Source organism: Nycticebus coucang, chromosome 14 (assembly GCF_027406575.1).
Source record: "Nycticebus coucang isolate mNycCou1 chromosome 14, mNycCou1.pri, whole genome shotgun sequence".
Lineage (NCBI taxonomy): Eukaryota > Metazoa > Chordata > Mammalia > Primates > Lorisidae > Nycticebus > Nycticebus coucang.
The window spans coordinates 13338286-13356348 of record NC_069793.1 but is presented as its reverse complement, the minus strand read 5'-3'; the positions used below and the strand labels follow the sequence as shown (position 1 = coordinate 13356348).

The following is an 18063-nucleotide window of genomic DNA, read 5'->3' as shown; positions in this document are numbered from 1 at the left end:
ATCCACCAACAAAAGTAAAGCAGCCCCAAAGTGTAGGAGAAAAATTGGTAGCAACTTTCTTCTTCCCAAATAATCATGTTGCAACTCTTCCTCTGGAGGAACAAAGGACTATTACTGCTTAACGAAACGTACGTAACAGCATGCCTCCCAAAAGTTTTTGGGACGCTTCAACAATGGTTGCCAAGGACAGCATCACAGGGACCATCTTGTACCATGACAATGCGTTCACCCACCCAGGCAACATCACCATTCAGGTCCTGGAGTCCACAGGTTAAACTTAGGACTCATCCTCCCTATAGTCCTCACCTGGCCCCATGTGGTCATTTCCTGTTCTCTACTACTAAAACCATCAGGAGTGGAAAGTTCTCCGGCACTAAAGCTACTCACACCTATGAAAGTGAGCTTATAGCACTTGAGTGTTTTCAAAAATAGTTTATAAGAATACAAAAGTGCATAGAATGTCATGGTGATTATTTGAAGAAAATATAATAAAAGGATTTTACTTTTCTTAATTTTCATGTATCTCAAAACTTTCAAGTTCCTTGTACCTACCAGCTTTCTCCCTCTCCCTTCCTCTCCTACTCCTTTTTCTCCCTACTTTCCATTTAAAAAAAGAAATGAAAGAGGGCAGTGCCTGTGGCTCAGTGAGTAGGGCGCCAGCCCCATATACTGAGGGTGGCAGGTTCGAACCTCACCCAGGCCAAACTGCAAAAAATATGAAAAGGAAAAAAAGAACTCCTATACCAGTGGTTCTCAACCTGTGGGTCGTGACCCACAGGAACTGTATTTAAGGGCCACCGCATTAGGCATTAGGAGGAAGGTTGAGAACCACTGCCCTATACCAAGGTGGGACATTGACAATTATATTAAAGTGGCAAGGGCAGTTAAAACTACTCTTCTGCTCACAGGCCCTCCTTCTTCTTTCAATCTCTCATGAAGACCAGGAAACTCAGACTTCCAGGCAGAACAAATCACCACTGGAACAGTTCTCCCCACCACCACTTCCTGTCCAAGAGTAGAAGCAAATCAGACAACAATATGACTTTTTAAAAATTATTTAATTTAGTTTTTTTTTTTTTTTTGGAAAAAAAGCAATAAGGCAAAAAAACTGAAAATATATATAGTTTTGTTTTCATGTGACTTTATTCCACCTGAAGGACTCTAAACTGCTTCCGTTAGCAGGAATCTGACTGGGGGTCAAGCTAGAAATGTAGTGCTGATGGTGGAGGAAGAAAACGGGGTGAAGGCAGGGAAGTTCAACTTAGTTGGAGAATTCCCACTTTGAAGCTGAGGTCACCACTTGGATGGGCCTCCTTGACAGAGCCCTGGCAATAGGGTTCTTAAAAGGAGATTCTCCAGCAGTCAAAGTCATCCCTCTCTCATGTTTATTACAGCTAGAAAAGGAATGGTGGGGAGGGAATGAAAATACTAATTTACCCAGTTTAAGTCCAATTTACCTGAAGGGATGGCTTCCTTTGGAATGATATTTCCCCCGGGACCCACCCTGGCTGAAGCTCAGCAGTTAAGGAACAAAAACAAAAAACACCAACAAAAAGCATACAAGGAAGGCACCTCAGTTTGTGATCTTCAACCAAGGGTGGGATGCACAGGGGCTGTGTTTCTGAACAAGACCACTGAAACAAATACAGACGGATAAACGAGGAAGCCAGGCCCAACACAGGCAGTTCTCTTACCCACCCCACATGATGGAAGGTTCAGCTTCGTATCCTAGGAAATAAACTCTTTTGGAATTCAGCCTAAGTAAGTGCTGGACAGAAGCAGAATTAACCTGCAAATTACCCTCCTGACTTTGTACCCATACTCTTCCTAACAGATGAAAGAAAAGAGGCAGCAAAGAGGTTAGGATTTCATGTTCAAGAGTCAGGTAATTAGGAGAGCGGAGTTTAGTCAGCAGTGGGCACCCCATGATTTAAACCACAGACACAGTCCCCGTTCTGTGGGATGTTACTGCCAGATGTGACCCTGCTCAGGTTTTGAGTTTGTCCACCCCTAACAGATGGAAAACAGAGGAGCTGGAATCCATATCAACATGTATCCTAGAGAGAGTACCAGGGAGACAAGGGGTATCAAAAAAAAAAAAAAAAAAGATTCTTAATGAGAAAGAGGAAAATCAAACAAAAAAAAAAATTAGATTTTTCTCTACATATATATAATATACAGATATTTAACACATTATTCCAGAAGTGGCTCCAGTCCATGGGGCTTGAGAGATGGTGAAAACTTCCATTCCAGATTAACTTCTCTCAAATTCTGAACTATATCAGAATGGGACAGGTAATGTTTTGCTCTACCCTAGGGCACAGACCCAAATTGGTATTGTGCCCGGACAGAGAAGAGAAGCCAGAAAGACAATGAGGGATGGGGGAGAGGGGGGAGTGGGATAACAAATGGTGAGCAGTCAATTTTCCATCCTGTCTGTGATCTCAGAAGCTCTATGCCTGAGAAAGTCCATAAAACCCCTGTGTGAGGAGAATGCAACCCTCTTACCAACCACCAAAATGGTCTCTAGTTGCTGTCAAAGAAGATGGAGAACAGCAGAGGGGTATTTGACGTAAGTGAAAACAGAAAATTCCAGCCCTACAGAGCAATCTCTCTTGTAAAAGTTCCAGTATTTCAGTTATCTCTGCATAGACATGACTTCCCATGAAACTGACCCATGTGTGAACATATTCATAATGTCATACCTAAGCTCCACTGCAACCATTCACGATCCCTCCACTGGTTAAGTCATAAATTTTTCTTTTAAAAGGAACTTCTTCTAATATCAGCTCTTGCTCTGAACAGCACCAAAATGCCCCTAAATCATAATCTTGTGCACATCTTGGCTGAGCAGGATACTACAAGGGGAGGGTGAATGACAACATCTTAACCGAGGATAGAGGGAGAAAGAAGAGCCAAGAGTACTTGACTTTGTGGATATGGAATAACACTTTCAGCCACTACACCTCTCCCTTACACGGGTATCTAGGATGTCGATCTCAGTTACAATCAGCTAAGGCAACCAGCCAATCACCACCACTGGTGTCTGCTTCTGGTGATTGATTTGGAAAAAATGATTGGTCAAGACAGACAAACTTGAGGAAAGCACTTGGTAAGAGAGTCACAACTGCCAGCTTTCCCACACATCCTCTGTCCTCTTCTCCGTTAGATCCTCCTCCTCTTTGTTATTGCCGTTTCAGAAAATGTCCGGGCATGAGCTCCAGTCCTGTTTTTCTTTACACTCCCAGTACTCTCCCCTATAAATATGGGTTAACTCCTTGGTAACGGGGTCCATCTTCCGCTCAAACCATAGTGCCTTATAGGGATCATATGGTGTGCCTAAAAGGGAAAGAGTAACAAAAAACAAAATTAATGCTGGCAATTTCCACATATGAAGACATAAGAGTACAAGGGAAGTTCGTTACCATCCTCTGTGGCTTTCATAGCTTCTGCTTCTCTCTTCTTCCTGGAGAGTCTTTGTTTTTCCTCCAGGCGCTGCTTCTCAGCATTTGCTTCATCCCAGCGCCCATTTTCCATCAGTCTCTGATCAGGCCGTAACCGGCTGTCTGTGGGGGCAGTGCCGCTTTCCCAGGCATTGAGAGTTAGAGCAAGCTCTGAGAAGTAGTACATGTTTTCTGCATTCTTCCTGAAAGTAAAGGATGAGAAAGAAAAAGGGTAATGCCAGAGCTCAGGCCTTACTCAAGGAGGAACAACTAAGTACACCACCAAGACTATATTGCCAAGTTGTCTTACAAATAAAAAGGGTACCCCTAATTAAGAAAGCCAAACTGAAATTGAGGAGGAAGGAATCTTCCCCAACACGTTCTATGAAGCAAACATCACCCTGATACCAAAACCAGGAAAAGACCCAACTAAAAAAGGAGAATTTCAGACCAATTTCACTCATGAATATAGATGCAAAATTCTCAACAAAATCCTAGCCAATAGATTACAGCTTATCATCAAAAAAGTCCTACATCATGATCAAGTAGGTTTCATCCCAGGGATGCAAGGCTGGTTTAACATATGCAAGTCCATAAACATTATCCACCATATTAACAGAGGCAAAAATAAAGATCATATAATCCTCTCAATTGATGCAGAAAAAGCATTCGATAAAATCCAGCATCCTTTTCTAATTAGAACACTGAAGAGTATAGGCATAGGTGGCACATTTCTGAAACTGATTGAAGCTATCTATGACAAACCCACAGCTAATATTTTACTGAATGGAGTAAAACTGAAAGCTTTTCCTCTTAGAACTGGAACCAGACAAGGTTGTCCTGTCACCTTTACTATTCAACATAGTGCTGGAAGTTCTAGCCAATACAATTAGGCAAAAAAAGGAAATAAAAGTAATCAAAATGGGAGCAGAAGAGGTCAAACTCTCCCTCTTTGCTGACGACATGATCTTATACTTAGAGAACCCCAAAGACTCAACCACAAGACTCCTAGAAGTCATCAAAAAATACAGAAATGTCTCAGGATATAAATCAATGTCCACAAGTCAGTAGCCTTTGTATACACCAATAACAGTCAAGATGAGATGCTAATTAAGGACACAACTCCCTTCATCATAGTTTCAAAGAAAATGAAATACGTAGGAATATACCTAACGAAGGAGGTGAAGGACCTCTATAAAGAAAATTATGAAATCCTCAGAAAGGAAAAAGCAGAGGATATTAACAAATGGAAGAACATACCATGCTCATGGACGGGAAGAATCAACATTGTTAAAATGTCTATACTTCCCAAAGCAATCTACCTATTCAATGCCATTCCTATCAAAATACCAACATCGTACTTTCAAGATTTGGAAAAAATGATTCTGCGTTTTGTATGAAACTAGAAAAAGCCCCGTATAGCTAAGGCAGTGCTGGAGGCATCAGCATACCAGATTTTAGGCTGTACTACAAAGCCATAGTGGTCAAGACAGCATGGTACTGGCACAAAAATAGAGACACAGACACTTGGAATCAAATAGAAACCAGGAAATGAAACTAACATCTTACAACCACCTAATCTTTGATAAACCAAACAAGAACATACCTTGGGGGAAAGACTCCCTATTCAATAAATGGTGCTGGGAGAACTGGATATCCACATGTACAAGACTGAAACTGGACCCACACCTTTCCCCACTCACAAAAATTGATTCAAGATGGATAAAAGACTTAAATTTAAGGCATGAAACAATAAAAATCCTCAAAGAAAGCATAGGAAAAACACTGGAAGATATTGGCCGGGGGAAAGAAGACTCTATGGCAATTGCAACAACAACAAAAGTAAAACAAATGGGACATCATTAAATTGAAAACCTTCTATACAGCTAAGGAGACAACAACCAAAGCAAATAGAAAACCTACACACTGGGAAAGGATATTTGCATATTTTGAATCAGACAAAAGCTTGATAACTAGGATCTATAGAGAACTCAAATTAATCCACCTGAAAAAAGCCAACAACCCCATATATCAATGGGCAAGAGACATGAATAGAACCTTCTCTCCAGAAGACAGACGAATGGCTAACAAACATATGAAAAAATGTTCATCATCCCTATCTATTAGAGAAATGCAAATCAAAACCACCCTGAGATACCATCTAACCCCAGCGAAAATGGCCCACATCACAAAATCTCAAAACTGCAGATGCTGGCATGGATGTAAAGGGAACACTTTTACACTGCTGGTGGGACTGCAAACTAGTACAATCTTTTTGGAAGGAAGTATGGAGACACCTCAAAGCACTCAAGCTAGACCTCCCATTTGATCCTGCAATCCCATTACTGGGCATCTACCCAGAAGGAAAAAAATCTTTTTATCATAAGGACACTTGCACTAGACTGTTTATTGCAGCTCAATTTACAATCGCCAAAATGTGGAAACAGCCAAAATGCCCACCAACCCACAAATGGATTAACACGCTGTGGTATATGTACACCATGGAATACTATTCAGCCATTAAAAAAAATGGAGACTTTACATCCTTTGTATTAACCTGGATGGAAGTGGAAGACATTATTCTTAGCAAAGCATCACAAAAATGGAGAAGCATGAATCATATGTACTCAATTTTGAATTAAGGTCATGCTTGGGGTGGGGGGAAGGGGAGAGCAGAGAGAGAAAGAAGGAGGGAGAGGTGGGGAAAGGAAGAGCAGCGAGAGGGAAGGAGGGAGGGGTGGGGCCTTGGTGTGTGTCACACCTTTTGGGGACAAGACATGATTGCAAGAGGGACTTTACCTAACAAATGCAATCAGTGTAACCTGGCTTATTGTACCCTCAATGAATCCCCAAGAATAAACAAAAAAAAAAAAAAAAAAAAAAAAAAGAAAGTCAAACTGGATCACTCACACTCACCATCCCCTCCCCAGCATTACTCAAAATTCAATATAGTCTCCTGAGTTGTATTGCTTGTGGCTGAAATTATCTACATTCATTAGCAGAAATGAAACATTCTGCAAAGAATTTTTTTTTTTTTTTTGGCCGGGGCTGGGTTTGAACCCACCACCTCCGGCATATGGGACCGGCGCCCTATTCCTTCAGCCACAGGCGCCGCCCAGAAATGAAACATTCTGTTAAATTAAAATTTCCATTCCTGTTCCCTTGGCTTTCTTTTTAAACTCCTCCTGGGATAATCTTGCCTATTAACTACACACTGAATGTATTAGATGATGCCAGGAGAAAAATGGCCTCCGTCTTGTTTCCAAAGTTCTGTACAATGTTTTGAGGACCTTTCTGTCACTGCTGAGCCTTTAGGCTAAAATGTAAACAGGTGATAGGCACCTTTCTCCTCCAGCTGTTTTTGAATAGTTTTGCTCTAAATTACAGAAAAATATCCCTCTGAATCAAGATCCAAAAGACCTTTAGAAAGCACAAAATCATTTTTGGTAGATGTGGTTTGGTTAGTTTGAACTTTTTTGGGACAACTCAAGTCACATTATGACAACTTTCTAGTAATCTCTCCAAAGGTTCTGATTTCCCTTGTTTAACCTCACATTATTAACTGGGAAGGCAGGCAGAAATGCCTCAGTACTTCTCCACCATCAAGGTCAAAGTAGTGTCTCCGCATCATGCACGCTGACACTCACGGTAAAGGATTCCTTTTCCATAGCATGACCCTGCTTTCCTCTGCTTCATGGCCTCTCTGTCGAGCATCGCTCCCATTGTCCCCAATGATTGGTTGTACTTTGAAACATTCCATTTTCTCATCCCATGTCCCCAGAAGGGCAAAGTGAACTTTTCCTGATGGATCAGTTACTTCTCCTGTTACCTGCAAGGGTGAAAAGCAGGGATTAGGTCTATGGCATTCACTGTGAGTTACCTTACCAGACTATTCTGGTAACTAAAATCCTAGGCTAAATACTGGTGAGATCCTGTTATAACACCACGGACTCATCCAAATTATGTTGTTACATTGTTTGGCACTACCTTAAGTAACTAAGTCATGACTTGGTGGTTTCATTATTAGTTTTTGTTGAATAAGGACTTTTGATATAATGCTATATGTAGAAAAAGCATCTGACTGGTACTTAGATTTCTTCTCTCCAAAAATCATACAGACCTACAAACAGATTTACACCCTCAGCTATTCTTCACTCTCTCAAAGAAACACACAGCACAATTCCATTGTAGTCGCAACATACAACTTCTCTCTTAAACCTCACAGGGGTCAAACTGCCCATACTTTTTCCTATAATTCTTTTATTAGTTCTTCCTCTGTGTTTCTGATTTTCAATGTCTCACTGCTCTTGATTTTCACTTCTTCACTTAGTGCTTTTTCTAGAAAAGGGAAGGAATTGGTTTAATAATGCAATATGGTCTCCTTTCTTGTTTTCTCTTTCACCTCAACTTTTTTTGAATCACCAAATCATTAAGAGATACGGACTAAGTAGGAAAAAAAAAATTTTTAACTGCCCTTACCTTTCTTGCAACATCCCGAGAGAAGTAGCTGTAAGGAACGAATTTAAGATTACACTTTTCTCCTGTCTTGTGATTCACAATTTCAATTTCGCCAGACTGTAAAATGAAAAAACAAATCATAGATTAGTTCTATTAAGATCAGATGATTTCAATGTCTGTCAAAATCCCATGCTTCATAATACCTTACTTTTCAATCTTACATTTTAGCACTCCATTGTTTAAGATTCAAGTCTTAGCCAATCTTGGAACTGTGATGGAATCCCTATGTAACCTTGGCATTTCAGGTTGAGATGAAGATCAAATAATTTTTTGTTTTGTTTTGAATTGGGTTTCACATGCTAGATGGCATGATTTAACCTTCAGCACAGATACTGAAATTCATGTAATAATTCACTTTCTAAACCAGTCCCTCACTAGCACCCTTCATGACCTCTCCTGGTTAAAGTATTCTACTCACAATTTCAAAGTTCCATATGATGGGCCTTGCTATACTTTTTTCATTTCATTTCCCCTCCTTTCTATCTTCTAAATCCCAAACTACTCTTCTAGGCTCAGTTTAATTCCCACATCTACTTTGAAGTCTTTCCTGCCTGCTCAGAAGATAGTATTCCCTCCCTTTTATAAATTTACTATAACCACTGACTTAAGAGCAAACTGACGATTAACTGTATTTTAACTTAGGACATTTTTCATACTAATGTATTTTGTTACAAACTTTTCAATTTCCTCCTTTATCATATATCTCTTATGATATAATCACTTCTTGAGGAATAGCTCATTTTACTTTGTATTCCTAGAACCTAGCATACTGCCTGGCACCAAATCATTTGATGAATAATGAAAAGATTAAGAGTTGGGGGGGGCATGTTTATTATTTTCTTATACCCTTCTTAATGGCCAACATAGTTCCAGTAGTCATTCAAGAATGTTATAATTTGGTCATTTATAAATAATAATTTGAGTTATAGAAACTTGGGGAGGTGAGGTAGGGATATTACCTGAGAGAAATTCCTTAAGAGAAATTATGAACTAGTAACATCCTGGGATCAGTTCACAGGTCCTAAATACTGCAAAGATGTACCTAAGGAAGTATTCTTCTGAATTGCAGAATTACTTGGGGTACCTTTGCTCACCTGATCTATCCATAACTTGCCTACGATAATATTGTGTACAGTTGTGGTAACTTTTTTCCACGTATAGTGATGCCCGGTTGCATGGAAAATACAGTGGATGGTACCTGGAGGTAGAAAGAAGAATATAAATTAAGCCAAATATCAGAAAAATAGCACCCATGTAAACTAGAAACAGCAAGATTAATTTCTTTCTATTGATATTTCTTACTTTTAAAAAGAAAATACATCAAAAAATTTATACCCTTCTTAAATGTTGAAAGCATTGATTGCATTTTTTTACTTGACTTTTTCAATGCATGAATAAATGATAACAGACACTGATAACTGATACATCTTAACCAGGGATCTATATTCTATACCATGAGCCATGAAATCTACAGAAACAAATCAAATACTTCCCAACATAAAGAAATAAGCTTGCACTGCAGAAGAAGCATTGCACTAGCAGTCAGCCTCAGGGGCCAGGCTCTAGTGTTAATAACTAGCTGTGTGATCCAAAACAAACCCTTCTTCTAAGGGCCTTAATAATAAAAATGGAGTAGTGGAAAGAGCAGGAGCTTTGCAATCAGACAGAATTGGATTCAATCCTGTCTCTAGCTCTCATCAGATATGTGACCCTGTGTTGTATAACAAAGAGTATGTCTGGTCTTTGTCCAGGAGTTCTTGAACGGAATCTTTAAAGTCTTGTAATTTCCCAAGTGATGAGGGTATCTTTGTTATTTATTGTGGGCCTCAGTAGTTTATGCTAATGAAGCAACACATAGTGGGCCCCAGACAGCTAATACTAATAAGATCATTCAGGAGGAGGGCAAGCCAGGCCAGAAGGATCAACCATGTGATTAGAGTTGGAGCTTTGAATCACCTGATAACTGGTCCAACTTCATGACCTCCAGGGAGGAAAGAGGACTGGATATTGAACTCAATCATGTGGAAAATAATTCAGCATGATGAAACCCCAATAAAATCTCAGGACACCAAAGTTGGGTGGAGTTTCCTGGTTGGTAAATACATCTATGTGCTAGGAAGGTAATATACCCTGATCCATGGGGAGAGGGCAGTACATATCACAAAAGCTCTGTGTTCAGTACCCTCCCAGACCTCACCCTATGGGTCTCTTCATTTGGCTGATCCTGATTCGTATTCTAAATAATAATAGTGTAATGATTGAGTGGCATTCTCCTGAGTTCTCAGAGTCAATTCTAACAAATTATCAAGCTTGAGAGAGTTGTAGGAACTTGTAAAATTTGTAGTCACCTGGTTAAGGGACCACCAAACTTGTTGGCATCTGATCCAAACTGTGCTCGTAACTTAGGGAGTCTGCACGAACTCTAGGTGGTTACTCTCAGAACTGCAGTACAGAATTGTGCCCGGAATGTTTTTAACTTTCCTGGGCCTCAGTTTTAGCAATGAGAATCACATTCTGTTGTGCAGTAAATTTTATTTGCTCAATAAAATTCTTGAAACATAATAGATAGTAGATATAGTTGGCTCCTGTTCTATGAGCTGATCTCAAATGAACTAGTATCAGTGGGTTGAGCAGAGGTAATTGAGGATTCAAAATAATAAATTTAAAAAGATACATAGTGAATAATACAGTCAATTCCACTAACAGTATAACTCACTCTATAATTCCCTTTGTAACCACTAATGAAAAGAACACACTAATTGCAGTTTAAGCATGTCTGTCTTGAACGAAGACTAAAGTACCTCTGGAAGGTGGCTGATGAGAATAACAACAATGAAGACAATGACATTAATGATAATAATGATGATCACAGCAACTCTGCTGACAGCACTTGCTATATCAGGCACATGCTATGTTTTCTTTATGCATTATCTCATTTAATCTTCACACACATCTTCAAAATATTTGTTTCACCTCGATATGCCCTTAATCTCTTAATACCTCCTCCACTATCATTTCATTCTATTAGGCCAGCATTCCCTAAAACAAAAGCCAGAAAAAAGACACTACAAAAAAAGAGAGAAAACTATAGAACAGCATCTCTTATGAACACTGATGCAGAAATCGTCAACAAAATACTAGGAAACTTAATTCAGCAGCATAGTAACAGGATTACATACCATGACCAAGTGGGATTTATTCTCAAAACCTCAGTATGGTTCAACATGTGAAAATCGATCAATGTAATACACCACATTAACAGAATGAAGGGGAAAAATGATTTCAACTGATACAGAAAAAGCATTTGACAAAATTCAATTATCATTCATAATGAAAACACTCAACAAAATAGAAATAGAAAGAAAATACCTCAACATAATAAAAGCCAGACATGTAGTGCCATACCTTTTGGGGGCAAGACAAGATCGCAAGAGGGACTTTACCTAACAAATGCAATCAGTGTAACCTGGCTTATTGTACCCTCAATGAATCCCCAACAATAAAAAAAAAAAAAAAGCCAGATATGTAAATTCCACAACAAACATCATACTCAATGGTGAAACAATGAAAGATTTTCCTCTAGGACCAGGAACAAGGCAAAAATGCCCACATTCACTTCTTTTCTATTCAACAAAGTACTGGAAGTTCGAGCCAGAGCAATAGGCAAGAAAAAAAAAAAAATAAAAGATATCCAAATAGAAAGGAGGAAGTAAAAGTATCTGTGTTCACAGAGGACACGATCTCATATGCAGAAAATGCTAAAAATTCCATCCCCCTCCCCCTAAAACAATCTCTTCAAACTAATAAAGTAGCAGGGCACAAAGTCAACACACAAAAATGAGTTGCATTTCTAAACACTAACAATAAACAATCTGACAAGGATATCAACAATTCCATTTATAATAGCATTACAAAGAATAAAACACTTGGGAACTAAGCAAGGAGGTAAAACCTATAAAACATTGCTGAAAGAAATTAAAGACATAGGCCAGGCTCGATGGCTCATGCCTATAATCCTAGTACTCTGGGAGGCTGAGGCAGGTGGATTGCCTGAGCTCACAGGTCCGAGACCAGCCTGAGCAAGAGTGAGACCCCTGCCTCTAAAAATAGCCGGGCATTGTGGCAGGCACCTGTATTCCCAGCTCTTGGTAGGCTGAGGCAAGAGAATTACTTAAGCCCAAGAGTTCGAGGTTGCTGTGAGCTGTGACACCACAGCACTCTACGAAGGGTGACACAATGAGACTCTGTCTCAAAAAAATGACAAAGGCATTAAGATGGCACACTCAGAAAAAAATCTCTATTTTACACAAATGAAGACAGTAATAGAAGAGTAGAGCAATAAAAAAAGATATAAGATATATAGAAAAAATTTAACAAAATGGCAGCTATGAATCCTACCCTGTCAGTAGTTATAATAAATGTAAAATTAAATATCCAATCAAAAAGTAAATATTAGAATAGATAAAACCATATGGTAGGAATTTTGTAACTAGGACAAATTTTATGACTCAAGGACAAATCCAAGGTTCAAAGACCTGTGTAGTATGGCAGACACAAAGATCAATAAGCTATGGGTGTTTCAATTTATTCTCAAATTATAATCCCTTTTAAATTAGAAAACTGTAAAATAATACTCTTATTTAAATGTATCTCTGTAAATTTTCAAGACTACCACCTAGATCCAATATCCTAGAACCTGATAAACAAACTCTTATTTCCCCTCAACAATAGTCTTCTTATTTTGCAAGCTTCAATTATATTTTCTGGGTGCATTCTTCTTTCTAGTTTGCAAGAGTTCTCTCTCTTTTTTGAGACAGAGTTTCACTCTGTCACCCGTGGTAGACTGCCATGGCATCACAGCTCACAGCAATCTCAAACTCTTAGGTTTAAGTGATCCCCTTGCCTCAGCCTCCCAAGCAGCTGGGACTACAGGTACCTGCCACAATGCCTGGCTATTTTTAGAGGCGGGGTCTGGCTCTGGCTCAGGCTGGTCTCAAACCTGTGAGCTCAGGCAATCCACCCACCTCAGCCTCCCCAGTGCTGGGATTACAGGCATGAGCCACAGTGCCCCGCCAAGAGTTCTAATCTTTTTAATCTCTTTTATAGGGAGACTCAGATTCACTGCCACTGTCTCCAAATACCTTTAGGTATCTTCACTGCTCTGTATTTTATTTTCTCCAGGCATGGCTATGACTTTTTCAAAGTGGAGTTAACTGAACCATAATTTTGTGTAAAGTTTTCTTGCCACCAAATAACCTTAAAACTGTCCTGTCTTTTTAGACTCCAATTAAGAGTTTATTGGAGTGATGTCTTCAATGTCCTTTTTCCAGCTTATAGTCTCTCCCTTTTTAGGACAGCTTTTTGGTTAAGACAGTGGGCCCTGAAGCCCAACTACCTCGGCTCAGATCACTTATTAGCTGGGTGACCATAACAGTACCTATCACAAAATCGTTAGCTTTGAATGAGTTAATACATTAGAAGCATTTAATCAATGTGTGACTCACAGTAAACATTCAATAAATGCTATCTTAATTATCACAGTAGTTTGAATTACTTATCCCTAAATGCATTACTTTATGCTCAGTACACCAGAGTTAACCAATCTTCTACCTGCTCACTCACTTGTAACCTTCTATCTTTCTTCAGTTATATCTATTGATTTAACAATTTATCCTCCAAGAGTTGAGTGTAATCGCTAGTATGAAAATTTCACTGCATGATTTTCCTTCCAAATCATTGGTCCAAAAATATTAAATACAGTCATCCCTAGGACCAATGTCTAGAACCATGTCATTTCTTTTTTTCAATCTGCTCAGTAAGGCCAGGGTTTTTGTTTTGTTCACTTACTTTCCCAAACACCAAGAACCATGCCTGGTAGCATGGCAGGTACTCAGTAAGTAGCTGGTGGAGGGAAGGCCTTAAGACAACATATCCTGATAACCCAAATTCTTAAATAGCCATAGGAATATGAATGCTATCAAAGACATTTAACTCCAAAAAATTAAACCCACCCCTTACACCATGTTTCATTCCTTAAAGTCTAGATTAGTCCAATTATAAAGAAAACAAGTATCATTTCACTGGTTAGTTATCTTTTAATGTGTAGTTGTCTCTTGGTACTCATGGGGGGATTGCTTCAGGACCCCCATTAGATACCAAAATCCACAGACGGTCAAGTCCCTTATAAATTGGTGTAGTATTTGCATATAACCTGCGCACATCCTCCCATATACTTTAAATCATCTCTAGATTCCTTATATACCTATATATGTGCAGTGTAAATGCAATTTAAAATAGGTATTACAATCTATGTATTTTTTAATTGTTGTATTATTATTGTTTCTTTCTTAAATATTTTCTATCCAATGTTAGTTGAATCATGAAAGTGGAATGCAGATACAGAAGGCCAACTGTACATAACTATCCTTGGAGATCTTCAAGGGGCTCGTGAAACTTTTCTCCATGGTGAAAAGTCGCATTGCAATATGACCACCAACATCCAAGTTCAGCAAATTAGGTTGGACATCCTAGGCATTTACTACTTTCAACCTGATACTTCTGAAATTATTAGTTTCAAAGATAAGTAAGCAATTAGAAGCTTTTTAAAGGATCTTAGTAAAGCTCAAGACTCGTCTATCACTTATCACTTACTACCCCTTTCTTCTAAGAGCCTTTTACATATTAACCTTGAAATAACAGAGTTAACACTTTAGTTCCTTTCTCCTTTTAATATATACAAAACATTTCTGGATTTTTTTTTCCTAGCTAATTTCTAGTTCGCACTATGCTTGCTATACTTTGTATTTCTGAGCAGAGAGAAGTTTATTAAAGTAGAAGCCTCAACTGGAATATTCAAGTATTATAGCCATGCCTCATGAAAGACTAGAACCTGGGAGTGGAAAGCCACCAGGTGCTCAGGGAGTTCCTGTTAGCTCTCTCTCAGGAGCTACGTGGAATCTCTATTTGCTTGGCGCTTCTTTCTCTTTCTACAGACCAGATTTATCCTTCAGTACATACATGCCGAATGTGTGGCTGCTCTAGTTCAAGAAAATAGTGAGAATTCTCACTATGCTTTTTGAATAATCACATTTCCCCTAAGGTATAGGTTCTCTAACATTACATATCAGGATTCCCATTCCCACACCTGAGCCTTCTGATCTTGACACAAAATTAACTTAAAATCCAATAAGATCTTTAAAAATAAAGGTTCATTTTACCTAGAATTCAGTCACTACATAGTGATACCTAGCCCATCATGTAGAAGGAGAAAGAAAAGAAGAATAGAAGGGGGAAGGGTTATCCAAGAAACCTAACCTTGCAATAGTAAGAGCTCTAATTTACAGGAAGACTGATTGCTAAAGTAATGGGGGCCAGGGAGAGGACATCAGTTAAAAGACAGAATTAGCGGAGAAAATTTGCTAAAATTTATGTTCCAAAATAATGCCTAAAGATGCATTAAATCTAACTAAGCAGATAAAGAATTTATGATGGGATAGATCTTTAACTAGTCTCCAGCCTCTCCTTCACTTGAAAGCTGAGAAGCTAAGTGAGCAACAAAACTAGCTAGTGAGATTCAGTGCCATATCAGACCTCCAGTCTTCTGATTCCTGTACCAATCATCCTTCCTATCATGCCAGAAAACCTTTCACTCCTGGAACACTAACACTTGCAAAGATGGTGGCCTTACCGAGGGGCATAATTGAGAGGTATTTGCCTCGAAACTTGCTAGTGATCTTGATTTCCTGACGCAATGTCCAGCCATTTTTGGACTCAGCATGATGCGCAGCAGCAGGGGGATGATGACTCACCTTAAAGAAATCAGGTTCAAATTAAGGCAGAAAGGAGAAGGAAAAGATGCTACCTATTAATTTGTGAGAAACACCCAAAATTTGCACTTGACATTTTGATACTCATAATAGCAGGTGAATCCTCGGGCCTCAAATGTTAAAGTTTTGGTTTATTGGTTTGTTTTTTAGAGACAGACTCTATGTTGCCCAGGCTGATCTTAAACTCCTGGTTCAAGTAATCATCCAACCTCAGCCTCCCAAGGAGCCAGACTACAGGTACACACCACACCACTGCACCTAGCTCTTTTTTATTTTTTCCAGTGTTTGAAGTTCTGAAGGAAAAGAAGGAAAGTTGGGATGACAGGGACTAGAATGTCTTCAAACATAGCACTCAGGGGGATCAATCAGAAAAATCATCCCTTTCTTCAGCAAGGAAATGTTATGGTCCTGAGGCTCCTTTACCTGTTCACAGAGGGATCGATATCCATTCTCCTCTAGTCGGTCCAGCTCGAAGGTCTCCCCAAGGAGTGGGTTGAATGGCTTACTGGTACGGAAGACAGTGGTGGAATAGGAGGACACGGTGAAAGCTGCAACATAACATAGCTGTTCTAGAGAATTCTCACATTTTGCAGCTCGGTCTAATAGCTCATGGTATTCCAGATCTTCAGTAAGGCGCTGAAGCATGGACAAGGGCTCATTAAAGTTCACCTGTAAGGAAAAAAACAGATATAAAAACTTTGCCCATTGCCTATAAGAGATAGTTTAATTTTTTAATTTTTTTTTGTTGTTGTTGGAGTTGGACTGATAAAGAAAACCACTGGGAACAGAAAAGAGGCCATTGCTCAGTAGAGCAGCTCTAAGATTTAACCTGCAAGCAACCTGGATCAACTGTTCACTCAATGAGAGGCAAAAATCATTGCTTTCATTCATTTCACCAATTGAAAGCTCTTCAAAACAGAAACCAAGGCTCTTCTGTTCACCACTACATACCCAAGAGCCATCAATGCGCGGCCCAAAGGAGACCATCATCAAATATGTGTTGAATACATAAATTTAAAACATAAATGTAATATACTTTAGCATGAGTATACCCACAGAGGAAGTCAGGTATTTAAAATTCTTGGGGGAAGGAAGAAAGGGTAATGAATTGTAAGTACAATTCTGGTCTGACTAGTGAAAAGACTGCATTACAAACATTAGCTTCCACCCTGGACTAGACAATTGCCAAATCTCAGATCAGTTCTGCATCAGGCTAGGATTCTGATTTCTTTCCTGAGGTTGGACAGCTATATTTCTGAACCTGGAAAGTGTTCGTGATGGGTACTGAGAGGGGGGTTGTGCGTGCTCTTACTTTTTAATATTTTAGAGCCAACTTAGGGCCATTCAACTACTGGATGAGGCAAGTGTTTGTGTATGTGTGTGTGTGGGCGGGGGGGGATTCTGCCAGGGAAGATGATCATTCATTTATTTACTTATTCACTGCACAAATAATTATTGTGTGTGCCAGACCCTGTGCTACCCATTGGCATAGAAAAGTGAACAAAAGCAGCATTATTCATGATCCTCCACCCTCCAAAAGTTAGTTCCTAAATTAACTGTTTGGAATTATAATTTTCCTTCTTAAAAATTTGCTATAAAAAGAAGTTAAGCTCTTACGCTAGCCCATATACAACTGAACAAGCCTAAATATTACTGGCCCGAGTTCTAAGAAGAAGGAAGAAAAAATTCCTTTCTATTGAATGGTTCTGGCCTTATGCAACATTTCAATTAAAATAAACAAACAAAAACCCCAACACCTTTCTCTCTTATGTCCCAACCTTCTTTCGGTATTTTTGTTCATCTTCCTACCCATCAATATCTGAACTACATAGTACCCTAATATTTATTATCCCCCTCACTTGAGAAATTAATACCTTATAATTTTCGCTATAAAAAACTTTCAAAACAAAGTATAAAGAAAAAAAATTTACTTGAAATGTTATCACTTAAAGATAACGACTATTAATATTTTCACATCTTTGTTTCTATGCATTCATATACTTTTTTCTCTGAGAATTATATCAAATATTTCTCTGTGGACATTTTCCAGTAAACACAGAGCCAGAGGACAAACATTAGAATACTCATCTTTTGGGAAACAGGATCTACCAAAATAGCCTGTCTCACTCCAAAACCATCTTTCCTCCACTGAGAGGCACTGAGAGGTAATATGATAATACAAATGCATGCTGAATGGTGACAGACTGATAAAGCTCTAAACCTTTTTAAAAGAGGGTGCTAGGTTGGGCACGGGGGCTTACGCCTGTAATCCTAGC

The 18063-nt window shown here is 39.0% G+C and overlaps 1 protein-coding gene across 1 annotated transcript in view; it reads right to left on the bottom strand.

Moving 5' to 3' along the window:
- Positions 1-1124: 1124 nt before the first annotated feature.
- The window catches only part of OSBP (oxysterol binding protein), a 33241-nt gene continuing 16302 nt past the window's right edge, over positions 1125-18063 (bottom strand). Inside the window, exons 8-14 of the mRNA XM_053561371.1 lie at positions 16211-16456; positions 15649-15769; positions 9056-9159; positions 7923-8018; positions 7091-7272; positions 3426-3646; positions 1125-3339 (exon numbers count right to left, since the gene is read on the bottom strand). Coding sequence (XP_053417346.1) covers positions 3197-3339; positions 3426-3646; positions 7091-7272; positions 7923-8018; positions 9056-9159; positions 15649-15769; positions 16211-16456 — 1113 coding nt within the window. The 3' untranslated portion in view covers positions 1125-3196. The remainder of the gene's footprint in view (positions 3340-3425; positions 3647-7090; positions 7273-7922; positions 8019-9055; positions 9160-15648; positions 15770-16210; positions 16457-18063) is intronic.